The following is a 15283-nucleotide window of genomic DNA, read 5'->3' as shown; positions in this document are numbered from 1 at the left end:
AGGCACAGTGGCACATAAGTGTAATCCCAGTGTCTTGGGAGGCTGAGACAGGAGGATCAAAAGTTCAAAGCAACAGCAAGGCGCTAAGCAACTCAGTGAGATCCTGTCTGTAAATAAAAACACAAATTAGGGCTGGGTATGTGGCTCAGTCGTTGAGAGCCCAAGTTCAATCCCTGGTAATATCCCTCCCGCTGCCGCCAAGTAAAAAATTAACAGCACTAATGGGAGAAAGAAATCTACTAGAGTTTTCAACACTCATTTCTCAATAATTAATAGGGGTAACAAAAAAAAAAAAAAAAAAAAAAAACCCAAAAACAATTACTAACCAACTTGACCTTGCTGATATTTATAATTCTCTAGAAAACAACAGCAAGGTTATACAGAGTTTTCACCTGCATTTAGAACATTTATCAAGACGGACCATATTTTATAAATGAAAAGAAAAACATCTCTCAAATACTTGGAAACAGAACAATTCACTTCTAGATAAATAACAAGGGATATCTAGAAGATATTTTGAACTGATTTATAAAATACAACTTATCAAAATTTGTGCGCTGCTTCAAAGAATATTTTGAGGAAACATATCTATAAATGCTTATTTAATAAAAATAATAAAACCTGAGATCATCCCAAACTACCAATTTCAGAAAACGAAGAGCATATTAAACGTAGAGTAATAAAGAACAGCAAAGAAACATAATAAAAAAAAGTAATAAAAGTTTTCTTAAAAGATCAATAAAATGGATACACTTCTATCCAGACTGAGCAAGCAAAGAGAAAAGATCCAAATTACCAGTATCAATAATGAATGAAGGACATCACTATACATATTATAGACATTAAAGGAATAAATCAAAATTAGGAATAGCCGTAAGTCAATAAATTCAACAAATCACATAAAACTGGCAAATGCCTCAACAGATTGAAACCACCAAAACTGAACTGAGAAAACTTGAAATAACTACCTCTTACACAAATTGAATTACTAATTTAAAACTTGCCCATAAAGAAAATCCCAGTCCCAGAATGTGTAACTGATAAATTCTACTGAACACTTAAAGAGGAAATAATACTAATTCTATACAAGTTCTTAAAGAATATAAAAGAAGGAGAAACATGTCCCAACTCATTTTATGATCTAAAGCCAGCAATGCCCTGATACCAAACATTTTACAAAAAAAAAGGAAAATAAAACAGGTCAACTTTCATAATTAATACAGATGCAAAAGTCCTTAACAAGATTTAAAAAATTAAGTTCAGTAATAAAAAGGTCCTATTAAAATGTACGTAGCAGGCACTCAAAGATTGTTAAATTAACATTTCAGGTTTGTTTCACAGGTTGTACACTTTTTACTATTATAGTCATATGTCAAATGATGACAGTGTGAGAAATGCAATTTTGTGAGGCAATTTGTACAAACATCACAGGGTGCACTTAAGACAGCTATGATGTTACTATTCATAATTGTATGCATCATGCTTATATATGTTGTCCATCACTGAAACATTGTTTCTTATGCAGCACATATGACTATTTGACTCACATTAAAAATGCTTTTATTTTAAAAATTACTCTTGTTCTTGAACTTCTAAGAATATGTTTCAAGTACTCAGTTTAGCTCTATTTGGGGGAAAAAAAAAAAAAAAACCTCAAACCTTACTACATTTGTGAAACTACATAATTAACAAAACTGGAAATACCTGTCCTACTAGTTTTAAAAGATTTAGAAAGATTTAGAGGAGTCAGAACTTATATCATTATATTATTTAAATTATCTTAAAAAGGCCTAAATTTCCCTTTCACTGCAAAGAAAACTCTGGGAGTTCTTCTAAGCAAATGCCTTCTGCAACATGCTATCTTTAGGATACAATGATTTGCTCTCTATGGAACAACTCTGCAGCATGGGAATTCAATCATCTCCTTTGATTCTAACAACTCCTAAAATCAATTCAGTGCTTTCTATGTTCCCATTGCCTCCTTCAGCAATAGTGATAACTTCTTCAAAAGATTTTGTTTAGTAAAAGACTTGACAATTTTATGACAATAAACTAACAGCTCACTTGTAGGTCTGTAAGGTTTCTTGCCGATTCTCAGTCAAAAGGAATTACTTATTAACAACTATGAATCCCCTTTATTGATTTTTCTTGTTAAGTGAGTTACTCATTGGCTTTTGTATAAAAAACTCAATGAAATTATTTAATAATGTTACCTGAACCATGAAAGTAATTCTATCAATCCTGGCAGTCCTGGTAGAATTTCAAGAATTTTAGGGTTAAGTTTTACAATTTAAAATAATTATAATGTTAAACATTGGAATATAAATTTTTAATAAAAAATTTTGTAATAAAAATTATATAAAAATACTCTTACAATAAATTATAAAATTTTAATATTATGACTTATGACTAAAATGTAAGATACCAGAACAGTGAGAACAGGTAATAAATAGTACTAGGCTTCATTAGCCCATTAAATTCCAAGGTTTTAATTCTGCAAATATCAATGAAATTTACAAAGGTACATTAGAACAGGTTGGAATCATAACCTAGAGCTTACACATACTATATTAATATTGTATATAAGTATATTATTTTTATTACATACTTATTTTATATATTATATAAGTTTTTAGAGGTGTTCCACAATTGGGACAATGGGACAAAATGGGTTAAGTTCATTTAAAGTCATTTATTGAAAGCCTACCATTTGGGTGGTGGGGGGATAAACATTCATTGGATTAGACAAAGGGGAATTAAGGGAAGTGAGGGAAGATGGGATTAGGAAAGTATAGAATGAATCAGACATAATTCTCCTATGTTCATATATGAAAACACCACTAGTGAAACTCCACATCATATAACAACCATAAGAACAGGATCCTAATTAGGATAAGTTATGTTCCATGTATGTATAACATGTCAAAATACACTCTGTCATGTATATCTAAAAAGAATTTTAAAATTTTAAAACTAAAACCCTACATATAAAAATAAAATTTAAAAGGTAAAATAATCACATGTGACCTAATTCCATAATAAACCACATTTATTGAACACCCTGTATGTACTGGTGCTTTTGTGAAACATTAAGAATATAGGGATTGTGGAACAATTGGACACCATAATCTATGTGTAAGCAGTGTATAAAGGATAATAAACTATACGAAGTATTAAAAAAAAACCTATCATTTAATGTCTAAGACATTCACAGAAAAATAACAAGAGGAACTTAACTAAATCTCTAAGGGTACTCAACTTTTTAAGAAAAAGTTGCTGATTCTGTTCATTGTGCTTTATATATGAATAATTATTGATTATATATACATATTACATGTTGCTTATACATCTATTACTTGACATGATAAAATCTCATACTCAGGTATTGCAGAGTAGTGTTAAAACTGAATGTCTTCAACAAATGCTACTCGAGTCAAATGGGTAAAAAAAAAAAAAAAAAAAAAAAGGCCGTTTTGAATTTTTCACATATCTGAATGATGTGTGAGACTTGTTTTTACATGAGGAAAAATGATACGGGTCATCAAAAGCATACACATTAACAATTAGATCATTCTTCTAAGCAAGAATGGTTATTTTGACAATCAGATCCACACAAAATTCTATACTATGGAAATATGCAGCATTTATTAAACACAAAAGAACATATTTTTAAAAATACTCCTAACTCAGCTGTTTTTATAAATAATAATAATGGGGAAAAAAATAGCTGGGCACAGTGGTGCATCCCTATAATTTCAGCAACTTGCAGGCTGAGGTAGGAGGATTACAAGTTCAAAGTCAATCTCAGCAATTTAGCAATGCCCTAAGCAACAAAAAAATTAAATAAAAAGGGATGGGGAATGTGGATCAGTGATTGTGGGACCCTGGGTTCAATCCCAGCTACCAAAAAAAAGGAGAGAGAAAAAAAGAAAAAATGAAACCCTAAACTAGCCCATAATCAATAAGGGAAAAGAAATAACAGGAATATTAGTAACAAAGATGAAGTTTATCTCCAGTTTCAAAGTACAACCATTTCCTTCCAAGAAAAATAAAATCCTTTAAAACTTTACTGTCCAGAGTTTCCTGAAGTTAGTTAATTATTCAAACTGACTACCTGATGACCTCCACACTAATCCACCTAGAATAGAAAAATACACAAAAGCATATCTTTTAACAGGAAACTCAAAGGAACCAATCAAAGACAAAAGAAAAGGGGGGGTATTTCCTATTTTCCCTCTGAAAACACAACTTTTTGACTGAATTGGTATAGAATGAAGAGTCTGTTCAAGATTAAAAACAAGGAAAAGAGAAATGGCAGAAAAAATAAAACACAGATGTATAAAAGAAAGCAATGACTAAGAGTCCAACTTGTCTAAACACAAAAGTACATTTACTTTATTTGCCCATGCCTTATACCAAAAGAGAAAACATTACCAAAAAAATTTTCATATATACTCTTTGGCCCTGAACTGTTAAGTATCTTTTTTATGGTTTTCTGCCAGTCTTCACCCATATAAATGTAAATCACTGGAATCAAATACATCACATTAATGAAGATGTCATTAAGGCATAACTGGAAAAATGCTCTAATTTTAATATACTTCCTTATCAAGGAAATGGCACAACACACCTTGTGAAATGGCTGAATTTCAATTATGTTATTAAAACTAAATGGGAGATTATATTTCAAAGACTTCTAATTTCTAAAATTCCTTAAATTTCCAATTATACTATTTAAACTGGATCATTATTATAAAGACTTCTAATTTCTTACACTCCTCAAATATACTGCTGCATATAAACTGGATGGTATGATTAAAAGTAGTGTACTAAAACAACTGATTAAGGGCACAGATTTCCAGAGTGATGAAAATGTTCTAAAGTGTTTGTAATATATTAAAAAAAAAACCTCTGAATACATTAAAAACCACTGAATTGCAGACTTTAAATATGTGGATTTACAGTTTGTGCAGATTTCAATTAAGCTGTTAGCATTATCTCACTGCATTGAGTGCAATGACTTTCAACTGCAGCCGCACATAAAATTTGTTAAAAAAAAAAAAAAAAAAAAATCCCTAAACTTGCCAAAGATATCTAAATCAGAATGGGATTAACATCACTTTTCTAAACCAGTGGGGACAGGAGAGTAGAAACAGACCCGGGTCCAAAATAAGACTCAATTTCCTAACTGCATGATCTTTAATAAATTATCTAACCTTTACATTTTTAGTTCCTTTGATACTATGAGGAAGGTATACCCATTTTATTGGTTTATTGTAAGGATTTAGTGATATACATATAAAATACACAGGATGCTATAGTTTGGATGTAGTTTACTCAAGGGTTCTATGTTTTGGAGGTCCAGTCTTAAGTGGTAGGTCTGAGCTAGAACCTAATGGGGAAGGTACTCAGGCCATTGCAAAACCACCCTTGAAAGGGAACAAAGTAGTTGTGGGACCCCTGAGTTCACCCAGGAGGGTTATAAAAGAATAAGCCTGGCTACTCCCAGCCTCTCTGTCTTCCTGTTTGGCAATGTGATCTCTCCCTCTTGCAGGTACCCTCAAAAAGGTCTTCATCAGGGTCAATCTGATGCCAGCACTATGCCTTAGAATCTACACAACTGTGAGCTAAATAAACCTCTTTTCTTTGCTAAGTTACCCTGCCTCCAGTATTTCATTATAGTAATACAAAATAGAATAATATAAACGTACAGGTCAACACACAGTATATGACATATTGACATGCTATGTTCAAACACAGCTATTATTAGTTTGTTATTTTTACTAGATCTTTATTTTCTGTTTAGTATAAGGAAATGGATAATGCAGACTTCTGCATGTTTGTTCCAAATTCAACTAAATTAATCCTTATAAATCATAACTCCTACTAAACATTAAATTATATTTAAAGCAGTTTATTTTCTACCTGATGCTCTGCTTGTATTAAAACAAACGTATAATGTTTCTGTTTTAAAAAATCAACACACAAACTTTAGCAATGTAAGTAATGGTGGAAGGGTGCTCATTAACAAATTCAATGATAGTTTTTAGGAATGAAGGTCAAAAGATTAGGTAGCTGCAAATATACATCATTTAATGCCATAAATTATGCCAATTTAAAAAGATAACGTTCCATTTTCAGTAAAAATGCTGCATGTATATTCTCAAGAACAAACTGAAGTTAAATTTAAAATCCTGTGAAATAATTCCTCACTTAAGAAAAGTATATTAATTTCCAGGTAATTTGACAGCATTGCTATGGAAAGACTTATGAACTGAGGTCAAACTTTTTAGTACTAAGTATAGCACAAACACAAAACAACAATAATAAAGACAGGCAATAATATTTCACATTTCTATGTAAAAATTCATTATTTTTTTCCAAGTCTAGATTCCTATTCAATAATAAGTCATAAATACAGGTCAAATTTTGACAATATGGTACCAAAGAGTCATTCAACAATTTCATTTCTATGGGAAGATATAGAATGAAGCATTTCCATCCAAAAATTCCTGAAGTATTTTAATATCTCTTGAGCATACCATACTTACTTTGTTCATACAGTGTATTACTTGAGAAAATCTATAATGAAGTCTATTTTTAATTTAAATTAATATTTTAAATGTCTAGTTAAGAGTTAAATGTAACAGAACATCTTATTTAAAGTTTAACTGCATCTTAAAACACAGAACATTAACTCCCTGAAAAACATTATCTCCTGATTTAGAGAGCCTAAAAATCAGAAAACTTCCATTATCATCTCCAAGATCAATGCTTAATGCAAAGATGTATTTAATATGATATCTATATATTGTGAATAAACCTTCCCTTTAAAAAGTTTCAAAATCCACTTTTTATTCTGATTTTTAAAAAATCTTATAAAAAGGACCCACAAAAGACAGAACCTTTAATTTTCACAAAAACTGATGCCAATGAATTTCTATATTCAAAACAGTTGAGAATTTTTTTCAATTAAAATTAAAGACTATTTTTTACTGACTTTATACATTTATATTCCTCACTTTTTCCTACTGCCATTCTCTTAAAAACATTTCCTTTGTTTCATTACAATTCAACTTTCTATACAAGACCAGAATGAAATCCATCAAAATGCAAAGTGTTGGTTTTATTACAGATCTCTCTTCTATTTTTCTGCACTGCCTCTTTTTATTTGCTATTTGTTTTCATTTTTGAGACAAGGCCTCACTATGTTGCCTAGGCATACCTGGAAATCTTAGGCTCAACCCACCTTCCTTCCCTCATCCAAGTAGCTAGGATTATAGGCATGTGCCACACTACACAGTTACTCCATTAGATTTTTTCATTTTTAATTGCTTCACATTAGTGATACATTAGGATTCATTCTGACATAATTATAAATGCATGGAGTATGATTTGCTCCAATTCAGTCCAAAATACTGACCCTAACCCCCACTCCTCTTATTCCCTTGATCTTTCTTTTTTTAATAAGTGTCTTGTGGATATACATAATGGTGAGATTCACTATAGCATATTCATATTAGATTATTTTTAATGAAAATATAAGTACTTTCAAAATAAAATGTTTTTCTATTTTCCTATGACACTGCTCTTTCACACAGTTCTAATATGACAACCTTCAGTGATAAACTAAGTAGAAAGTGATGTGAATTTAAAGTCTTCAGATAAAAAAAGGAAAGTTAGAATGAACAAGTGCAGTCTTAATATATCTATATGAATATATAGATACTTTAAAAATAGAGGACAACTTAAAAATTAGGCAAACATCTTTCAAATTCATTTTCTCCAATGAACATCATAGCAGATTCAGTTTGTGGTAAAGGTCTAATTATATCTATATATCTTACTTTTTAAGCCTACAAAGAAATCTCAAGTCATGCAGTATTAAGTAAACCACAGGGAAAATGGAATTTAGAAACAAGTATTAGGACTTTTCTGATACAAAAAAGCACTCAACAAAATTATTAAGCATAACAAATACTAAAAATAATAGTAATAATCCAAATCCTCTTACCAATTTCAGCAGGTAGTTGTTTGATTTTGTTCTCTCGAATACTAAGCATGCTGAGTTTTGACAGGTTTTTGATGTCCTTTTCCACAGTAGTTATACGATTAAAGCGAAGGTAGAGAGTGGTGAGAGAATCGAGCCTATACACCACTGAAGGAATTTCTCTCAGTTTATTATGCCGTAAATCAAGCATCCGCAGCTTCTTCAAGTTATCAAGAGAGTCAGGCAAACTGGTAAGTGAATTTTCACTTAGAGCCAGTGTCATGAGATTTACTAGACAGCCCACCTCTGCTGGGAGGGACTGCAGTTTGTTACTGTATAAATAAAGTTCTGTTAATTGAGTCAACTCTTTGATTGATGATGGCAATATGTGTATAGACCTCTTGGATAAGTCCAAACGCATTGAATTCTCTTCCCGACATTTGTTGAGCTCTTTAATCACTTCCGCATTACTGGATTTTTTCCTAGTTCCAGGTGCAGGATTTGGCCGTTTGATCGTATTGTCAACTGAAAAAGCCACCCCTGGTTGGGCAGCACTGGAGTCCTTTTTTCCATCTTTGGCATCTTTCCCTTTGGTTTTAGGTTCTTTTTCTTTGCTTTCTTTCCCAAAACCTCCAGAGGCCTTTGCCTCCTTTTCTCTTTCCTTGGCTGATGGTACTTTGGGATCTTTCTCCTTAGAGTCTTTTTCTTTTCCTAAACTACTACTCATGATGACTCAAGCTTGGAAAAAACTACATTAACTTTTACTTTATTCCCTAGCAATTGAATTCAAAGATGAAGAGACAAAGAGCCTACACAATCAAACAGGTGTTGGCTTGAAAAAGTCATCAGCATGGAGTAACATCCATCGGTTACATGTTGGGTCTAAAAGCACTATGCCCATTTCTGACAACTCATTCCAACTGGTAAATTGGTGCTGGTCAATCAATGATTCATTAGAATTCCTGAAATATAATACAGAGAGTATTAAATTACCTTAAGTTATAATTTATATTAAGTAAAGTCTCTGAAAAACAATCTTACTGTGAACTTTGCCACTTCTTATTACGTGATAACAGTATTTACTGAACCCTTTATTATGTAAAATCTATTGAAAACAACAAAAATAAGATAGGCACTCCTTTCAAGGAATTTACAATCTAATAGAGGTAAATTACAAATTACTATGTTACAAAACTTTATGAAATTTAAAGTGAGAGAAATCACAACAGTAGCTGACATTTTTATTCAGCGCTAAATAAAAACACTAAGGAATTTACAAATATTTATTAATATTAATATGTATATATAACAGCACTATGAGATAAACTCTTATCCCCATTTTATACAAAGGGACACTGAAGCACAGAAATATTTTTAGGTAACTAGCTTTAGTTATCTTGGAAAAGGAGCCAAAACTTAAAATTAGGCAGCATATATCCACAGCCTACATTCCTAAACAGTACCCTAAAATTGCTCTATCTACAACTAATTATAGCTTTAGAAAACAGGAAGAATTTCAAAGTTGACAAAAGAATGGACAGAAGAAGTGTGGCAAAGAACAAAATGGTATGCGTGGAAAAAAGCAAACAGTCCAGGGAAAAGAATATTAAAATATGCACGTTAATAAGCACTGTAGTTGATTCTTATACAGATAAATCTGAGGGACCACCCTTGAGAAACCATGACAAAGTCTCCAATGATGTCTATATTCTAGGGACTGGAAAAGTGAGAAAGATCAATAGTACAGAAAAAGTATAAAAGCTGACTGGTAAAATGAATCCACAAAGACTGAAAAGGTAAATAAAACCTTTGGGAAAGGCATCAGTACTCCCTAAATATTGTCTTATGTTTAAAATAAATTATTCTTATTTTTAACTTTTGTTAGAAAAGGAATATTTTGCCTAGAATAAGAATGAATGGGCTTTGTTTGCATAGGACAAAGAAAAGGTATGACTTTGCTCAAACAAGAGACATGCAATGGTTACAGAAGCAGAGTACGGAATGATCTATAATTTTAAAGTATGAACTTACATTCTTATGAATTTACATTGGTATAAAAAGTTAAATAAGCTGTTATTTGCTAGCTTCATCTCACACTACTCACCACTACACCCCCTTCAAACCATGAAATGCCTTTACTCAGACCATGTAACAATGAATAGAAAATATGCATAGCTTAAGAGATACAGCATTGCTTTTCTGTTTGTACTCAAGAAATGTCATCATGAGGCAGGCATGGTGGCGCACACCTGTAAATCCTAGCAGATCCTCAGAGGCTGAGGCAGGAGGATCACAAATTCAAAGCCAACCTCAGCAATTTAGCAAGGCCCTAAGCAACTTGGCAAGACCCTGTCTCAAAACAGAGCTAGTAATGTGGCTCAGTGGTTAAGCCTCCCTGGGTTCAATGGTTCAATCCCTAGTACTAAAAGCAAACAAACAAAAACAAAAACACACACAAACAAGAAAAAAAGAAAGGTCATCATACCAAGTTTCTGAAAATTCAGTTTTTATTTAGATACACACACAAAAAAAAAAATTTAGGAGAACTCCTGTGTAAAAATCAAGTAAGATTTAAAAATACAAATGTCCAGGCTCCAGCTCAAACTACTCAAACAGAATCTTTAGAGAAAGGAGTACAGGAAATTCTAAAAACTAAACAAAAGAAAAAGTGGCTCAATAAAGGCTTATCAAGTTTGAGAAACACTTGATCGATCTGACCAAGTGTGGAATCTGGAAACAAGTAAATATATTTCTCAAGTATAATTTAACAATGAAGACTGAAGGTCAAGGACAGTCAGGAAATAACTACATTAATGAAAAAACAACATTAATAATTTTAAGTTCATACTGAAACTAAAGGGAGTTCCCATAGTTTATCAATATCATCCACGATATCTGAACCTCAGACTACCAATACTTGAGTTATTTCAATGATTTTACTATAGCAGTGATGGATTTGAACTGAGTCACATATTCATCCTGCAGGTTCTGTACCTAAATGAGATTTGCTGGTTTAGTCACAGTTCACCATGCTTTTTTCTTAAACCAGTCAGGCTGAACTATTAACTAAAAAATGTTCTCTTCCAATAAAAATATATTTTGTTCAGGAGAACTGATGTGACATACCCAAAGTAAATTCTGGGTCTATCTCTGAATCAAGTGACACTGCCAAACTTTTTAAAAGAGAAAATGTATTCAGAGTAATCTTTGATGTTTCTTGGAAATAAGTTATTCAAGAGTTTGGACTTTATTTAATCGCTTTAATTGTATAATGTTTGGGGGGGGGACAGCTACATTTATACAAAATCAGAATACTGTTCCCATTTAAGCAATAATATATATACAGTACTCAGTCTCAAAATGCTTAAAATTCAGCGGGGGAAAAAAGCATAAAATTGTATCAACAATTAAGCTGAGGCCAGCAACATGTTTTTATAGGAGATCTTTACCATCCCAGGTAACTCTTATTTTCAACCATCTAATAACTATTGTATATAGAACACTTGATATGGGCTTTTTATTTATCTTATTTTATTTCTTATTTCTCACAGCCAAATCAAGGAAGATATTAAACAAATTCCCGACTTATAACCAAGTTAACTCTCTTAAATCCATTTTACTATTAATCCAAAATGGCATTAAACAAGAAAATGGCACTGAATTCCCCCCTGCAGAAGTCTAGGCTGAGGTAACTATAATTAGCATATAAATGTGTTTCGAGTTATGAAAACAATTTTAAATTCCTAAATTGAAGAGTGCCTCTATTTCCAATTTACAAACAAAAACACTGACACATGTAATAAGAGACTAAGGAAAAACTAAAAAACAGGTATGCCTGATTTAAAATTCCGTGTATCTTCTTTGCCTTATGCCATGCTGGATTACAAAGATAAGAATCTATATCATGACTGTATAAGGATGTTTATTAATTTAGGCTTCCAGTATCTTCTAAGCCAAGGAATCTGTCAATAAGCTTTTTGTCACTGTGACAAAATATATGAGATAAACGGGTTTAAGGAAGAAAGGATTGTTTTGGATCAGAGTTTTCAGTCCATGGTTGCTTGACCCTGTTGCCACTGGGCCTGCAAAACTGCTCATAACATGGTTGCCAGGAAGCAAAAAGGGAGAAAGATGCCAGGGTCTCACAATATTCCCTTTAAGGGTGTGCCCCCAATGACCTAACTTCCTTCCACTAGGTTCTACCACCTCCCAAAAGGGCCATAAGGTGGGACCAAGCCTTCAATACATGAGACTTTGAGGTCAATAAACTTTCCTGTAGAAGGTCATTGGGTTTGCAGGCCAAACTAGTCTCTGTCGCAGGAACTCAAAGTCTATTATTTTATATGAAAGCAAAAGCAGACCACACATAAACAGGAATAGATGCAATTCAAAAAAATTTTACATCAAAACAGATCTCAAAGTAGATTCAGTCATTGGTCCATAGTTTGCCAAACCTTGCCCTGTCACTGTTTCAGGTTTTAAATCATTACTTTCAGGAACTATATTTTTATGCAAAATTGGACACAAGAAGTATTTTTTTCCTTGCTCTTATAATATACTCGCATTACATTTAGCTATTACCAAAATAAATTTCCTATGATTTAGGAGGAAGAGACAATGGAAGAAAGACAGGAGAGAGAAATCAGAAGCCTATTAAGATCTATTCTTGGTATAAAGATTATGCTAATCATATATGTCATAATGTTCATGCAAAAATAAAAACAATCAATAGGCCACACATGCTAAATATATCCCTTAGTTTTTTCTTAAGTGCAGATGTGAATGCTTTTCCAATATTAGATCTCTAATTACAATGACAAGACTTCTGCTCCCAGGCAAGATAGCTCAATTACATCCTAATCTTTCCACTAAAACAACCTAAAACCATGGATAAAATTTATAAAGCAACTATCAGAAGACTATGAAAAGTAGAGGAAAAAAAAGGTAAACTGACAGGGACACTGGGACTCCAGGAATTACCATGAAATGAGTTCCTTGGGGTTTTTGTTTTCATCTCCTACATATCCTAACCTGGGCAGGAGAGAAACCCACAACCAAAAAATATCAGGAGGCACAAACAAAAACTCCAAGAAATATCTGCTCTCTCCAAAGAACTGTGAAAAAAAGGTAGCTTTCCAAGATGATACCCTTTTGACCATTCCCTCCTTACTCTACTTGAACACCATAAAAGAAGTCATGCCCATCTACTTCCTCAACTGGCGCTGAAACCACGAAGACTGTGGAGTGAAACCCTGCCACCATCCAGCTTTGTACTAACTTATATAGAAGCAGTATACATTCCTCTTCACATCAGCTCTGTGATTCAGAAGTATGACGTAGAGCCCTGCTAACTATTTCCAAGCAGCACTTATCAGATTAAAATAATAATAATAAATAGCCCCTCTCCCTTCTGTTCCCACTGGCAGAAACTGTATTATAAGGAAGACCCCTGTTGATCATCTCTCATTCTGCACTAAGCAAATGTTAGCAAAAAGGTAATACACCACTCCTTGCCAGTCAGAGAGAAGAGGAGAGGATTAGGAGAGGAAGGAGCTGGAAAAGGGCTTCTTTCAATCTATGTAGTATTTTGAGGCATAACCCCTAGAAGGTCATGCAGGAAAGTAACCAGATTCAAAATAAATGTTCTAAGAAGTGAACTGTAGTGTGGAATGACCCATGTTTCACATAGGCCCTGGGGTGGCCCACAGATCAGAGTTTTGGAAAATAAACTAGAACCAAAGACCACAGAAGTGGGTCAGAGCAGGATGTGTGTTCTGAACCAGTTTGACTGTCTGCTAAAACAATATTAAAACAAATCAGAATTTCTTAAGTCTCAAAATGACTGGATAAAACTAAAGAAAAATTCATAAATCTTCACCTATAATTGGGGATTTCAACACCCTCTTCCCCATATTATTATGATGCAGAAAATTAGCAAGAATTTAGAATAACCAAAAAACCTATACCACAAATCAACTGGATCTAGTTGAAATTTCTAGAATATCCTACTAGTAAAAGTAAAATACACATTTTTTTCCAAGGTTACACAGAATAAGATAGACCCCATCTTGGATCATAAAAGAAACTTTAAATTTCACAGAACTGAAATTATACATAGATTGTTACCTGCCCACAAAAGAATTAAACTAAAAATCTATATTAGAAAGATAATGAAAATCTCTAAAACTTGGAAATGAACACACTTTTAAATAGTCTGCACTTTTAAATAGTCTGTGGATAAAGGAAGGAAGGAAGAGGAAAATTAAACTATATACTGAGTTGAATAAAAGTAAAAATCTTTTAAGATATAGGTAAAGCAGCACTTAAAGGGAAATTTATGTAACTTCATGATTGTAAAAATACTGCATAATCCCAATAATCTAAGCTTCCACACCAAACACCTGAAAAGTAAAAGAAGCTCAAAGAAAGAAGGAAACAGAACAGAAATCCATGAAATTCTAAACTAAAAAGCAACACAGGGGAAAAAAAAAAAAAATCAGTAAACCCAAAGCTAATTCTTTAAAAAGATACATGAACCTAATAAACATCTAGCATCCCTGACGAAACTCAAAAGAGAAGTCACAAATTACCACTATGAGGAATAAAAGAGGGAATATTCAAAACTACACAGACATTAAAAGGATAACAAAACACCGAAAACAACTCTACACAGACCTAAGTTTGACAATTTACACAAAATAATATTTGGAAATCACATACTACAAAAACTCACTCAAGATGAATTAGAGCATTTAATAGTCCTAAACCACTAAAGCATTTTGAAATCAAAGTTTCAAAACATTAGTTTTACTAATGAATTCTAATGAACATCTCAAGAAGAAGTGAAATCAATTCTGCACATCTCTTCCAGGAAGTACTCATTTTTTGAGGTCAGCAATACCCTCACAGGACAATAAAATTTTTAAAAAAACTATTTGTCAACAAACCTCATGCTTCATGAACAGAGATACAAAAATCTTCAACATATCTACAAATTAATACAGATCTTAACACTCTTACTAAACATAATACTGAAAGTCCTAGCCAATGCAATAATGCAGGAAAACGAAATAAACAGCATACAGAATAAAAGGAATAATCAAAACTAATGCACTTTGCAGACAACATGATTGCCTATGTAGAAGTTCTCAGAACTATTGAGTTCAGCATAGTTACAGAAAAAAGTCAACATAAGCCATATTTCAATATGCTAGAAATGAATACCTGGAAAACAAAATCAAGAACACAATCCCATTTGCAATATTTTTAAAAATTAAAGTATCAGCATATGAA

General features: G+C 32.5%; 1 protein-coding gene across 5 annotated transcripts in view; it reads right to left on the bottom strand.

Moving 5' to 3' along the window:
- Shoc2 (SHOC2 leucine rich repeat scaffold protein) overlaps positions 1-15283 on the bottom strand; it is an 84965-nt gene that overhangs the window by 46113 nt on the left and 23569 nt on the right. For all 5 annotated transcript variants that reach the window (XM_047552809.1, XM_047552808.1, XM_047552812.1 and 2 more), the window contains exon 2: positions 8015-8952. In XM_047552809.1, the coding sequence (XP_047408765.1) occupies positions 8015-8717 (703 nt within the window). In that variant the 5' untranslated portion in view covers positions 8718-8952. The remainder of the gene's footprint in view (positions 1-8014; positions 8953-15283) is intronic.

The sequence above is a fragment of the Sciurus carolinensis genome, chromosome 5 (genome assembly GCF_902686445.1).
Source record: "Sciurus carolinensis chromosome 5, mSciCar1.2, whole genome shotgun sequence".
Taxonomy (NCBI): domain Eukaryota; kingdom Metazoa; phylum Chordata; class Mammalia; order Rodentia; family Sciuridae; genus Sciurus; species Sciurus carolinensis.
Note: the sequence above shows the minus strand (reverse complement) of the source record. Positions and strands in the feature narration are given on the sequence as shown.